The sequence below is a fragment of the Nycticebus coucang genome, chromosome 23, assembly GCF_027406575.1.
Source record: "Nycticebus coucang isolate mNycCou1 chromosome 23, mNycCou1.pri, whole genome shotgun sequence".
NCBI classification, from domain to species: Eukaryota; Metazoa; Chordata; class Mammalia; order Primates; family Lorisidae; genus Nycticebus; species Nycticebus coucang.
Window position 1 is genome coordinate 13,377,490 of NC_069802.1, and position 13,636 is coordinate 13,391,125.

At 39.0% G+C, this 13,636-nt stretch overlaps 1 protein-coding gene across 6 annotated transcripts in view; it reads right to left on the minus strand.

Annotated features, from left to right (window-relative positions):
* N4BP2 (NEDD4 binding protein 2) overlaps positions 1-13,636 on the minus strand; it is a 92,401-nt gene that overhangs the window by 40,965 nt on the left and 37,800 nt on the right. For all 6 annotated transcript variants that reach the window (XM_053578141.1, XM_053578140.1, XM_053578139.1 and 3 more), the window contains 3 exons: positions 11,406-11,494; positions 8,504-8,580; positions 1,786-1,941 (listed from right to left, as the gene is read on the minus strand). In XM_053578141.1, coding sequence (XP_053434116.1) covers positions 1,786-1,941; positions 8,504-8,580; positions 11,406-11,494 — 322 coding nt within the window. The remainder of the gene's footprint in view (positions 1-1,785; positions 1,942-8,503; positions 8,581-11,405; positions 11,495-13,636) is intronic.

Sequence of the window (13,636 nt, forward strand, 5' to 3'; positions counted from 1 at the left end):
AGTCCCAGCTACTCGGGAGGCTGAGGTAAGAGAATTGTCTAAGCCCAGGAGTTGGAGGTTGCTGTGAGCTGTGTGATGTCACAACACTCTACCAAGGGCAATACAGTGAGACTCTGTCTCTACAAAAAAAAGAAAAGAAAAGAAAAAAGAAAAGGTATTTGTTAAAATTTTTTAAACCATCCTCAATGTTAATTTCAGACTCAGAACACTTTCGACTACTCATTATACTTTCAACTTCAGTGATTTTTCCTAATTCAATCTGTCAATTCATCTTCCTTCCTTATCTTATTCCTTGGAGCGCTCAGAGGTCCAACTCACCCATCAAGGCTTTCTAAGTGAAACCATTACTAATACTGAGCTATGTGCGAGATGCTATTCTACATCCTTTTCATGTATTAATTCATGATCCTTATGAGATGTTTATGAGCAGAATGTTATCATTGCCATTTTAGAAATAAGGAGCTGAAGTATAGAGAGATTTTGTGTCAATGATTACAAAGGTTGAGATTTGAACTCAGGAAATACAGCTATAAGAGTCCATGCACTTAATCACTTTGCTACACTGCTTCTCAATAAAAAAGCATTTATAGATTTTCTCTTCCCCTCTCCCGATTCTTCTTTAACAGAGGCTCTCCATCCCTAACCACCACGAAATATGGATGGCTTAGACCTACACATCTATTTAGGTTCTTCTGTACTCATTTATTCAGTTGTTTGTCTTAAATGCCTAACAAAAGCAATCCTGTGTGATATTGTAAACTTTTAGAAGGGTATGATTTGTATTACTTAGTAAAAGCGTATCATTAATAATTAATTTTTGTAATATTAGCTTAAAAGGGTATTCTTACTAAAACCTAAGAAAATTAAGAAGGGACATGAGTAGAAAGAAAATAACAGCCAGGCGCAGTGGCTCACGCCTGTAATTCCAGCACTGTGGGAGGCTGAGGAGGGAGAATTGCTGGAGCTCAGGAGTTCGAGACTCGCCTGAGCGACAGTGAGATCCCGACTCCTAAAAAAAAAGGAAAAATCCAGCCTGGCACTGCAGCGAGCACCTGTAATCCCAGCGGCTTCCGGAGGCTGAGGCAACGGGGCCCGCAGCCCGAGTCTGAGGTTGCGGTGAGCTACCACGCCCACTGCACTCTGCTCAGGGGCATAGGGTGGGACCCTGTCTCAACCAAAAAAAACAAAAGAAAGAAAGAAAATAACAACAACAAGAAGAGAAGGGAAATATTGGAACAGTCCAGGACATTAAAAAGGCAGGAGTAGGGCGGCGCCTATGGCTCAGTTGGTAGGGCGCTGGCCCCATATACCGAGGGTGGCGGGTTCAAACCCGGCCCCAGTGAACTGCAACCAAAAAATAGCCAGGCATTGTGGCGGGTGCCTGTAGTCCCAGCTACTCAGGAGGCTGAGGCAAGAGAATTGCTTCAGCCCAGGAGTTGGAGGTTGCTGTGAGCTGTGTGATGCCATGGCACTCTACCGAGGGCGATAAAGTGAGACTTTGTCTCTACAAAAAAAAAAAAAAAGGCAGGAGTATAATCACGGACTTACAAACTTCTGTGGATAATGAAAAAATCTTCATGCCCTCTCTTGTATGAACTTTTACTTTTCTTGCTATATCTACATACACCCATCCTACTCCAGGCAAGACCATACACCTAAACACTTACAAATAACAAAGTCGACCTTACTTTTTAAAAGTTAATCAGCAGTAATTTCTAAGCTCCAAAATTATACTTTTAAAAAATGTTTCAGATTGATTTTTGTACATAAGGCACTTTAACCTACCTAGTACTTTTATTCTCACAAGAATATGCACACAACTCAATACGTTCAGTTTTCTCCGGAACTGAAGAATTCATGATTATTGGCACTGAAACAAAACGTTGATAGTGTTCCAACATTCTTGTTATTTTTTCTTTGCTTACCCCATGAATATTACGCCTGAAAATTCCAGGGGAGAAAAGAATTGAAGGAATACTGATAATTAGGTTTTTAAAAATAGGAACAGGTTCAGAAAAATATTTCCAATATATGAGAATACCAAAGCTAGCTTATTATGAAATCATGTATACTATTTCATTCTAATTTTCATTGTATTCAGGATTTCTTAAATTATCATTTTATTAATCATTCCATACAATATTTTCTAACTACTGCTATCATTTTGGAAAAACTAACAGATCCCAGTAAGAAACTGTTTTCAAGCTCTGCAAAAAAAAAAAAAAAAAAATCAGAAGAATATTACCATCAGCTGGGCACAATCCCAGCATTCTCCCTAGTCAGGAATCTCACCCCACCTGCATTCCAGGTGAAATAAAATAAAAATAAATAAATAAATAAAAGCTGAGGCAGAAGAATCACTTGAAGCCAGGGGTACAATACCAGACTAGCAGCCTGGGCAACTTAGCAAGACACTATCTCTACAAAAAACTTAAAAAATTTGCCAGATGTGGTGGTTTGCAGCTCTAGTCTCAGTTACTTAGGAAGATTGCTGGAGCACAGGAGTTCAAGGTTACAGTGAGCTATGGCCACTGCACTCACGGCTATGCAGTAGGTGAGACCCTGTCTTTTTAAGGGAAAAAAAAAAAAAGGCTTGGTATCTGTAGCTCAGCGACCAGGGTGCCAGCCACATACACCTGAGCTGGCGGGTTTGAACCCAGCCTGGGCCTGCCAAACAACAATGACAATTACAACAAAAAAATAGCCAGGCATTGTGGCAGGTGCCTACAGTCCCAGCTACTAGGAGGCTGAGGAAAAAGAATCACTTTAAGCCCAAGAGTTTGAGGTTGTTGTGAGCTGTGATGCTACAGCACTCTACCCAGGGCAACGGCTTGAGACTCTGTCTCAAAAAAAAAAAAAAAAAAAAAATCTCATTATAAAGGTTTCCACTTATGCCAGTATGATAACTAGACAGATGTCCCAAAGGGCTCCGCTATCACAAAAAAACCAGATTCCAAGTGAATTAAAGCAACATACCTTGAAATACAAAGAAACAAACAAAGAAATACACTCCTACCATCTGAAGTATCTAGATGTCCAAATATGAAGTTTGTTGTTTGTGTTTTCACCCATGGAGCTTATTTACGTTTTTGTTCATGAGTTCATATTTGGTTAACTTAATATGTGGGAAGGTTTTAGGCCTTAAGCGAGGGGTGCCTTCATTTACACAACATCCAGACAGGTATCCAGCAGGAAGTCAGATGGTACGCAATAGTTCCTCAAAGGCCTTGTCTTACTGCAAACATCTTAGGTGCAACTCTTCTATCTTGAGTCGGATTCAAGGCTTTGTGGATCCCAGATGCCTGGGTCCCAGGGATAATATTAGCATTAGCAGCCAGGGCAAATCTGGCTTTCATATTTACCTACCTCAATCTTGTCTGGCTTCAAATCACAGAGAAGCAAAGAGATAGAAAATATGAGAGGTTAAGAGACATAGACATGGAGGACAGAGCAAAAAGGTCTAGTATACATCTAATCTACGTCCCAGAAAGAGAAGAGAATACATGGGACAGAAGCGATTTAAAGAAAAATGCCAAGAATTGTTTAGAACCGATGCAAAACAATAATCCCCTGATTTCAGAAGCCCAAAAACTCCCAAAAAGATAAAAACAAACAAACAAAAATCCACAACTAGGAACATATTACTGAAATTGTCGTTCACCCAAGACAAAGATATTAAAAGGAACCACAAATACTTAAAAAATTGTTTTAAAACTAGTCATCTGCAATGAAAACAAAATGACAGCTGACTTAACAACAGTAATGAAAGTCAGAAGAGAGTTAAGTGTTATCTTCAACAACAGAAAATAACTGTCGTTCTAGAATATATATACACATATATGCTCTGGTGACACATATACATATATATATATATATATATATAGATCCAGCAAAGGTATCTTACAAGAATGATGGCTAAAAGAAGATTTGCCAATGTGTAAAAAAGTTTAAACCAAGTAGGCCCTCATTGCAAAGAAAATTGTTAAAGATGAATGTTGGGCAGAATGAAATTCCCAGATGACAGGTCTATGATACAAGAAAAAATGAAGTAGAAAGAAGTAACTATATGAAAAAGTGAAAACAAACAAGGCCTGTATATTCTGGACAATGTAGCACGTAAGCTAACAGAGTTAAAATATTTTAAAAAGTCTTTACATTTGTGAAGAGGAACTAAGAAAATGGCATAACTTTAGCTTTACAGTCTGCATGATAAAACTTGTAAGATAACCACTGAAAGAACAAAAATAGTACACACAACTTCCAAATTGGTAGAGAAGAAGAAAACACCGAAGAAGATTTGGATTCAAGCAAAAAAAAAAAAAAAATCCAAAGTAAGGCACAATAGGAAAAAAAAATCCAACTACCTAATTTTCTTTAATAGGGGAACAATCACAGAAAAGGTGAGGTAAGTAGAAAGCACAGAATGAGACAATAAGTAACAAGATCAATTACATGAATAACCAAAATAAATGTAAAAGAACTAAGTTTATCGGATAAAAGCCAAGGAGGACAGAGTGGATTTGTTAAAACTACAAGCCACAGTGTCTATAAGAGATACACCTAAACATAGGAATACTCAAAGTAAAAGTACAAAAGTAAGTAATATTCAAGTACTAATTAAAAGGAAGGTACTCTACTACAGTTCTACTAATATTAGACCAATCAGACTGAACAACAAAAATTACTATTAAAGACAAAAGAAGGATCACTACAAAAGGGTAAAAGTTCAATTAATTAGGGCAACATAAAAATCTTAATAGCTTGGTGCCTCAAAACATACTTTCAGAAAGGCTATGTTAACCAGTTTGACGAAAATATTTCAAATTGTATATAAAACCAGCACATGGTACCCCATGATTGCATTAATGTACACAGATATGATTTAATAAAATAAATAAATAAACATAAAAAAATACTTTCAGACTATATAAAGCAAACACAGGTAGAACAATAAGGAAAATCTGTTCAACGTAAGAGAGATTTGACCACTCCTCTCTCTAGCATGGGAGATATGAGCAAAAGATTTAATAAGCCTGAGTTAATGAATATATTAACATGCTAATATATGTTCTCATCAAGCAAATATGAAATATTAAAAAACTGACAATTATCCAGGCCATAAAATACCTTTTAAAATGTCAGAGAATTAGTATCACACAAACTATACAATTTGATCTACTGCAGTTAAGTTACAAATCAAATTTATAAAATAAAAACATTCACCTGCTCAGAAATTTTTTTTTTTGAGACAAGAGTCTCACATTGTTGCCATCCGTAAAGTGCTGTGGCATCATAGCTCACAGTAACCTCAAATTCTTGGGCTCAAGCAAACCTCTTGCCTCAGCCTCCTGAGTAGCTGGGACTACAAACGCCCACCACAATACCCAGCTATTTTTAGAGACAGGGGTCCCACTCTTGCTCAGGCTGGTCTCGAACCTGTGAGCTCACATCCACCTGCCTCAGCCTTCCACAATGCTAGGATTACAGGTGTGAGCCACCATGCGGAGCCAGCTCAGAAATTTAAAAACACGATCCTGGGGCAGTGCCTGGGGCTCAAGGAATAGGGTGCCGGCCCCATATGCCAAGGGTAGCAGGTTCAAACCCAGCCCCAGCCCCCCCCACCCCCCGGAAAAATAACCCACAATCCTATGTGGAGCCTGTGGCTCAGTGAGTAGGGCCCTGGCCCCATATACTGAGGGTGGCGGGTTTGAACCCGGCCCGGCCAAACTGCAACAAAAAAAAGCTGGGCGTTGTGGCGGGCACCTGTAGTCCCAGCTACTCGGGAGGCTGAGGCAAGAGAATTGCCTAAGCCCAAGAGCTGGAGGTTGCTGTTTAAAAACAAAACAAAAAAACACGATCCTAAATTAACTGAAGACTTAAAAGAATAAAATTAATCATAATACAAATTAGACAATAACGCAGTAAAAACAAAAAGAAAGCATTATGTATTAAAATTCTAGGAGCAGCTGGAGTAGCATGGAGGGAAATCTCAGATCAAATGCTCATTTGAGAAAATGGTCTAAATCTTCAAATGAGGAAGTTTTAAAAATCAAAGAATGAAAAAAGAAAAACAGATTTTTTTTTTAAATAGCAAAAAGGTAGAATAAAGAGAAGCAGAAATGAATTAGACATAAAACAAACTTACAATAGAGGTTAATCATGCCAAGAGTTATTTATTGGAAAAGGCTAATAAAAAAAAATCTGTGGCGGTGCCTGTGGCTCAGTCGGTAAGGCGCCAGCCCCATATACCGAGGGTGGCGGGTTCAAACCCGGCCCCGGCCAAACTGCAACCAAAAAATAGCCGGGCCTTGTGGCGGGCGCCTGTAGTCCCAGCTACCCGGGAGGCTGAGGCAAGAGAATCGCTTAAGCCCAGGAGTTGGAGGTTGCTGTGAGCTGTGTGAGGCCACGGCACTCTACCAAGGGCCATAAAGTGAGACTCTGTCTCTACAAAAAAAAAAAAAAATCTGGTGACAATAATCAAAGAAAAAAGAAGGAAGATAATGAAAATATATTAAGATTGAAACGGGGAAACTACTATAATGGTTTTAAGAAAGTCTTTTTTTTTTTTTTTGTAGAGACAGAGTCTCACTTTACTGCCCTCGGTAGAGTGCCGTGGTGTCACACGGCTCACAGCAACCTTCAGCTCTTGGGCTTATGTGATTCTCTTGCCTCAGCCTCCCGAGAAGCTGGGATTACAGGCGCCCGCCACAATGCCCGGCTATTTTTTTGTTGCAGTTCGGCTGGGGCTGGGTTTGAACCCACCACCCTCGGTATATGGGGCCGGCGCCCTACTCACTGAGCCACAGGCGCCGCCCAGTTTTAAGAAAGTCTTAAAAAATTTAAAAATCGGCTCAGCACCTATGGCTCAAGCGGCTAAGGCGCCGGCCACATATAACTGAGCTGGTGGGTTCAAATCCAGCCTGGGCCCGCCAAACAACAATGACGGCTGCAACCAAAAAGTAGCCAGGCGTTGTGGTGGGTGCATGTGGTCCCAGCTACTTGGAAGGCGGAGACAGGAGACACGCTTGAGCCCAGGAGTTGGAGGTTGCTGTGAGCTGTGATGCTATGGCACTCTACCCAGGGTGACAGCTTGAGGCTCTGTCTCAAAAAAATAAATAAATAAATAAATAAAAAATAAACTTAAAAATCTTTGGAGTAATGGAAAAATTCTGACTGAATGCTCATTCTCACAAAGAAAAAACCAGACCCAGAAAATTCTGTAAATAAATTCTAACAAACGTTCAAAGTTAGATAAATTTAGAAAGGAAGATACTTCCCAGTTAACTATATGACCTAAAACTATGATACTAGAGTCAGTCAAGGCAAAACAAAGAAAACAATCTGCTTATTTATACAGATGCAAAAAAGGAGTATCAAAAAAGGAGTATTAAAAAACCCGATCCAGTATACGCATCAAAAGGAAAATAAAAATAAAAAGAGTAATATTAAGTAATGATATATGCTATAACACGGATGAACCTTAAAAACATTAAGTGAAAAGATGCCAGACACAAAAGACCATATATTGTATGTTCCATTTATATGCAACGTCCAGAATAGGAAAAATCCATAGATAGAGAAAACAGATCCGTAATTGCCAAGAGCAGGGAGAATAAGAAGTAACTGTTAAGAAGATATGGGTTTCTTCATACGGGATGGAAACATTCTGGAATTAGACAGTGGTAACAATCACACAACATTGTGAATATACTAAAATTGTCTTTTAGTTGGGACTGAAATTAGTTAAAATTCCCAAGGAAAAAATAGCTTGACCAAAATTAAGTTAGGGCTATCTCTAAGGGAACACATAACACAAAGCAAAACACATCGCATATCCGTGCCCTGAGTAACACTTTCACTCAAGTCAAGCAACCGAATAAAGAAACAGCCTTGGTATTTGCTATTTTTGCTATTTCTACCTCCCTACTACCTTCCAGTATTCTAAGTCACTAGGCAGATACATGTACAATAATTTGCCCCTCCCAGTACAGCTGGGTCGGGGTGTGTTCTAGTTTCAGATATTAATGTATGTTTAAAGGTAATAGAGTACTGAGCACGTAAGACAATTGGGGCCAGGCAGGACTATCTGTAATCCCAGCATTCTGGATGGCCAAGGTGGGAAGATCACCTGACCCCAGGAGTTTAAGACTAGCCTGGGTAACACAGCAAGACCTCACCTCTATGAAAAATTAAAACATTAGCTAGTCATGGGGGTATATGCCTGTAGTCCCAGCTACTCAGGAGGCTGGACTAAAGGATCACTTGAGCCCAGGAATTCAAGGTTATAGTGAGCTATGACGGGCCACTGCACTCCAACCCAGATGACAGAGACCCTGTCTCTTCAAAAAAAGAAAATCCATAAGCAATACAAAATTTGTTACTAAGTGGCAAAGTTGCCATCTAACCAACTCATTCATCATTTACAAAGGGGAAAAACAATCTAGATGGATTTTCTACAACTGTCACGAAACAAAAAGCTTGTTAAATAGCCTCCAAGTTTTACCTTGCAAGTTCTTTTGGTTTGAACTTCCACCACGTGTCTGGTTCCCGGAAAAGGACTTTATACTTATGTTTTTGAGACTACATACAAAAGAAACAAGAACATTTAAAAATAGTTATTTCCATGAAATTAAGTTTATTGTTTCCAAATTCACAGCACATTTTTTTTTTATTTTTTGGATTTTTTATTCACAGCATGTTAAAAGTGAGAGAACCTAAAAGATTAATCTTTATGTGGGCGGTGCCTGTAGCTCAGCGGCTAGGCTGAAGGCCACAAACACCCAGGCTGGCGGGTTCAAATCTGGCCAGGGCCAGCTAAAAACAACGACAACTGCAACAGCAACAACAAAAAATAGCTGGGCATTACGGTATGTGCCTGTAATTCAAGCTACTTAGGAGGCTGAGGCAAGAGAATTACTTAAGCCCAAGAGTTTGAGGTTGCTGTGAGCTGTGACACCACAGCACTCCACCCAGAGCGACAGCTTGAGACTCTGTCTCAAAAAAAAAAATTTAAATTAAAAAATTAATAAGTAACTATCTTTATGGATGTGTTAAATTATACCAAATATACAAAATACTCTTTGACCCAGCAATTAACTTATGCTACTTATAAATATTTTATGAGAGTAAAAAGATACAGGTATATACCAGGTTCACCATTATTTATGAGCAAAAGAATACAAATAACCCACTGGTTATTACTATAGAATTGATTAAATAGATGATATGATGAAAATACAGGCTCAGCACCTGTAGCTCAGCGGCTAGGGAGCCAGCCACATCATACACGGGAGCTGGCAGGTTTAAATCCAGCCCGGGCCTGCCAAACAACAATGACAACTACAACCAAAAAATAGCCGGGCGTTGTGTCAGGCACCTGTAGTCCCAGCTACTTGGGAGGCTGAGGCAAGAGAATAGCTTAAGCCCAAGAGTTTGAGGTTGCTGTGAGCTGTGATGCCATGGCACTCTCCCCAGGGTGACAGCTTGAGACTCTTTCTCAATAAAAAAAAAAAAAAGAAAGGAAATATTATATAGTAATTTTTTTAACTCTACGTTTTTTGTTTTTTGTTGTTTTTTTTTGTAGAGACAGAGTCTCATACTATCGCCCTCAGTAGAGTACCGTGGCATCACACAGCTCACAGCAACCTCCAGCTCCTGGGCCTGGGCAATTCTCTTGCCTCAGCCTCCCGAGTAGCTGGGACTACAGGCACCTGCCACAACGCCTGGCTATTTTTTTTTGTTGCTGCAATTTGGCCAGGGCCAGGTTCAAACCCGCCACCCTTGGTATATGGGGCCGGTGCCCTACCCACTGAGCCATAGGCACCGCCCAACTCTATGTATGTTAATGAAAGAATGTACTTAAAATAAATTCTTAAGTTAAAGAATTTTCACCTAAGTAAAAAGGATTATTTACACATTGGTAAACATGGAAAACTTCTGGAAATATTCTCAAAAATACAATAAAAGCATCTACCTCTAGGGAGAACTTTGGGCATTCTTTGAATATTTGTCATACATATGCATGCCCTTTGTAACTTTAAAATTATTCTAAATAATATCTGCTTGTATTTTTCAAAGCCTAATTTGGCTACACTTAACAGCCAAGCCCTATGCTGAGTACTTCCCTCTCTCCGACATAACTGAGTACCTGACTTGACTTTTTAATAAGCTGAAGGCTAATGTCCTGAAAAGGTGACATCACAGCTGGGCAAGAAAGAACAAGCAGACATAAGCCAGGCAAATATGAAGAGAGGCAGAACAGGTATATTCCAGATAAGGGGACAAGCACTAGATATGAAAAGGAATTTGACAAATCCAGAGAAAATAGTTGAGTTTACAGAATGCTGAATTTCTCAGAATAGCAAAATTTCAAAAGAAATTTGAAGAATACTAAGGACCACCAAATACTGACGTTGCTAAGAGGAATCAGAAATATATATATATACGCACACGCATACACATACATACAAATAAATAAAATCATAATTTAACACCACTACCTTTTCATTAAAAACACCCCCCAAAAAAATCTCAGAATGTAAAAACCGAATTTAATTCAGCCCTGTAAGTTGTAGTGAAAATAAAATTGAATTTCACAATTTAAAAACTGAATAAATGTAGCTTTACAGAAAAACTCAGCTATACTCTATTTTTCTCATGTGCTCTTAAACTAAAAAGGATTAAGACCAAAGAAAGCTAACTTATAGACAGTCCAAGATTCTGACATTCTCAAGTGCTTGAGATTCACTTGTATAAATAAAAACATCCAGGCAGGTCTTGGTGGCTCACACCTGTAATCCCAGCACTCTGGGAGGCCAAGGCAGATAGAATGCTTGAGCTCACAAGTTCGAGACCAGGCTGAGCAAGAGCAAGACCCCATCTCTAAAAAATCTAGCCAGGCATTGTGGTGGGCCCCTGTAGTCCCAGCTACTTGGGAGACTGAGGCAAGAGGATCACTTGAGCCCAAGAGACTGAGGCTGTTGTGAGCTGTGATGCCACAGCACTCCACCGAGGATGACAAAGTGAGACTCTATCTCAAAAAAAAAATAAAAATAAAATAAAAATTAAAAAATCCTTGGCTCGGTGTCCGTAGCACAATGGTTATGGCGCTGGCCACATGCACTGAGGCTGGCGGGTTAGAATCTGGCCCAGACCAGCTAAACAACAATGACAACAGCAACAAAAAATAGTCCAGCATTGTGGCGGGTGCCTGGAGTCCCCTACTTGGGAAGCTGAGGGAAGAGAATCACTTAAGCCCAAGAGTTTGAGGATGCTATGAGCTGTGATACTACAGCACTCTATGAAGGGTGACGTAGTGAGACTCTGTCTCAAAATAAATAAATAAATACATCTTTGAATAATTTCAAACCCACTACTCTGAACTTACAACAACTTATAGTACAAACCAAAGCAACATATGGCTTCATTTCCCACGCCTGTAGATTTGTATTATCTATTATTATAGGAGATATCTTCTTCTCAAAGGCTTCTCTTGCTGAAAAACACAAAACAACAAATCACTTTTAATAATAATATTAAGAATTACCCTATTTTTTTCCTTTTTCTTTTTTAATACTAGGGATGGGGTCTCGCTGTATTGCCCAGGCTGGAATTGAACTTCTGGACTCAAGTGATCCTCCTGCCTCAGCCTCCTGAGTAGCTAGGCATGTACTTGACTTTCTTGATTTTTTTTTAATATCTAATCTTGTTTTCATTATGTGGAAGTCATAGACATGTACTAATTTTACTCACTACTCAACTTCTAAGTATCACTTTGGAGGACATAAAAAATTAAAGTATGGGTAAATGTTGCATAATAATATTGAATAATAATAAATAAATTCTAAAGTTATATAATAAACAGAAAATTTTATCATGCTAAAAGCAACAAGGTATCATGGTTTAAGTTCTGGAAGAGAAAGGACTTCAGCAGAAAAACAAAAATTCAAATAAAGCCTACAGTTTAGTTGATAATAATATACCAATTTCTCAGTTTTGACGAACGTACCAGAGTTATACAAAATGTTAACATGCAGGGAAAATAGGTAAATAGTATTCAGAAAAGCTCTCTATACTGTCTTTGCTACGTTGCCAGAAATCTAAAATTATTCCAAAATAAAGTCTAGAAAAAAAAACAAAAAACATAAATGGACAAATATACAAGATAGAATGATATAAAACATTATACTGTTGTACAGTGGATTTTTCTCCCCAAGGAATTAGACCATTCAGGAAATTAATAATGTATCGCAACAAAGTCTTACAAGGAATTTATCTCAAAGTTTTAAAAGTTCTGCCCAGTCTCTACCAACTCAATAATGGAAAGATAAACCAATTTAAAAATGGTCAAAGCATGCAAACAGGTATTTCTCTAAAGATAAAAAAAAAATGGCTAATAAGCACACAAAAGATGTTCAACATCATTAGCCATCAGAGAAACGCAATCAAAACGATGAGCTACCACTTCACATCGACCAGAACAGCTATAGTCAAAAAGACAGAAAGCAGTAAGTGTCGGAGAGAATGTGGAGAAGTCGAAACTCTCTAAACTACCAGTAAGAACTTAAAATGGTACAAATGATTTGGACAACAGCTTGGCAGTTCTTAAAAAGGTTAGATATACACATGTATGTTTATAGCAGCATTATTGCCAACAGCCAAAAAGTGGGGGAGAACCCAAATGTCCAACTGATGGACAGGTTAAAAAAAGTGGCATATCCATATGATGAAATACATATTGTTCAGCCACAATGAGAAATGAAGTAGTGATGTATGTAACAACATGGAGGAACCTTGAAAACATTATGCTAATAAGGCCAATCACTAAAGACCGCATATTACATAATTCCATTTCTATCGAAACATCTAGAATTAGCCTTATGCAATGGCTCACTTCTATAATCCTAGCACTTTAGGAGGCTGAGGTTGGAGGATCGCTTGAGATCAGGAGTTTGAAACCAGCCTGAGCAAGAGCAAGACCCCATCTTTACAAAAAATAGAAAAATTAGCTAGCCATGGTGACATACACCAGTAGTCCCAGCTACTTGGGAGGCTGAGGCAGGAGGATCACTTGAACCCAAGAGAGTGAGGATGCAGTGAGCTGTGAGATGTCACTGTACTCTATCACAGGTAACAGAGCAAGACCCCGTCTCACAAAAAAAAGTCCTGAATAGGCAAACCATAAAGATAGAAAGTACAATGGGAGAAATGAGGGACTGCTACAGGGTACAGAATCTTCTTTTGAAGTTGATAACAATGTTCTAAAATTGACTGTGGTAATGAAAATGTAACTGAGAATATTAAATTCTAAATTACATTATTTAAATGGGTGAATTCAGCAGAGCATGGTGGTACCCGCCTGTAGTCCAGCTACTTAGGAGCCTGAGGTAGGATTGCCAGAACACAGGGGTTGGTGGCTGCCCCTGCACTCCAGTCTGGGAAACAGAGTGAGACACTGTCTCAAAAAAAAAAATTCTAGCACTCTGGGAGGCCGAGGTGGGTGGATTGTCTGAACTCATAGGTTCAAGACCAGCCTGAGCCAGAGCAAGACACTGTCTCTAAAAATAGCCGGGCATTGTGGCGCTGCTAGCTACTTGGGAGGCTGAAACAAAAGAATCGCTTAAGCCCAGGAGTTTGA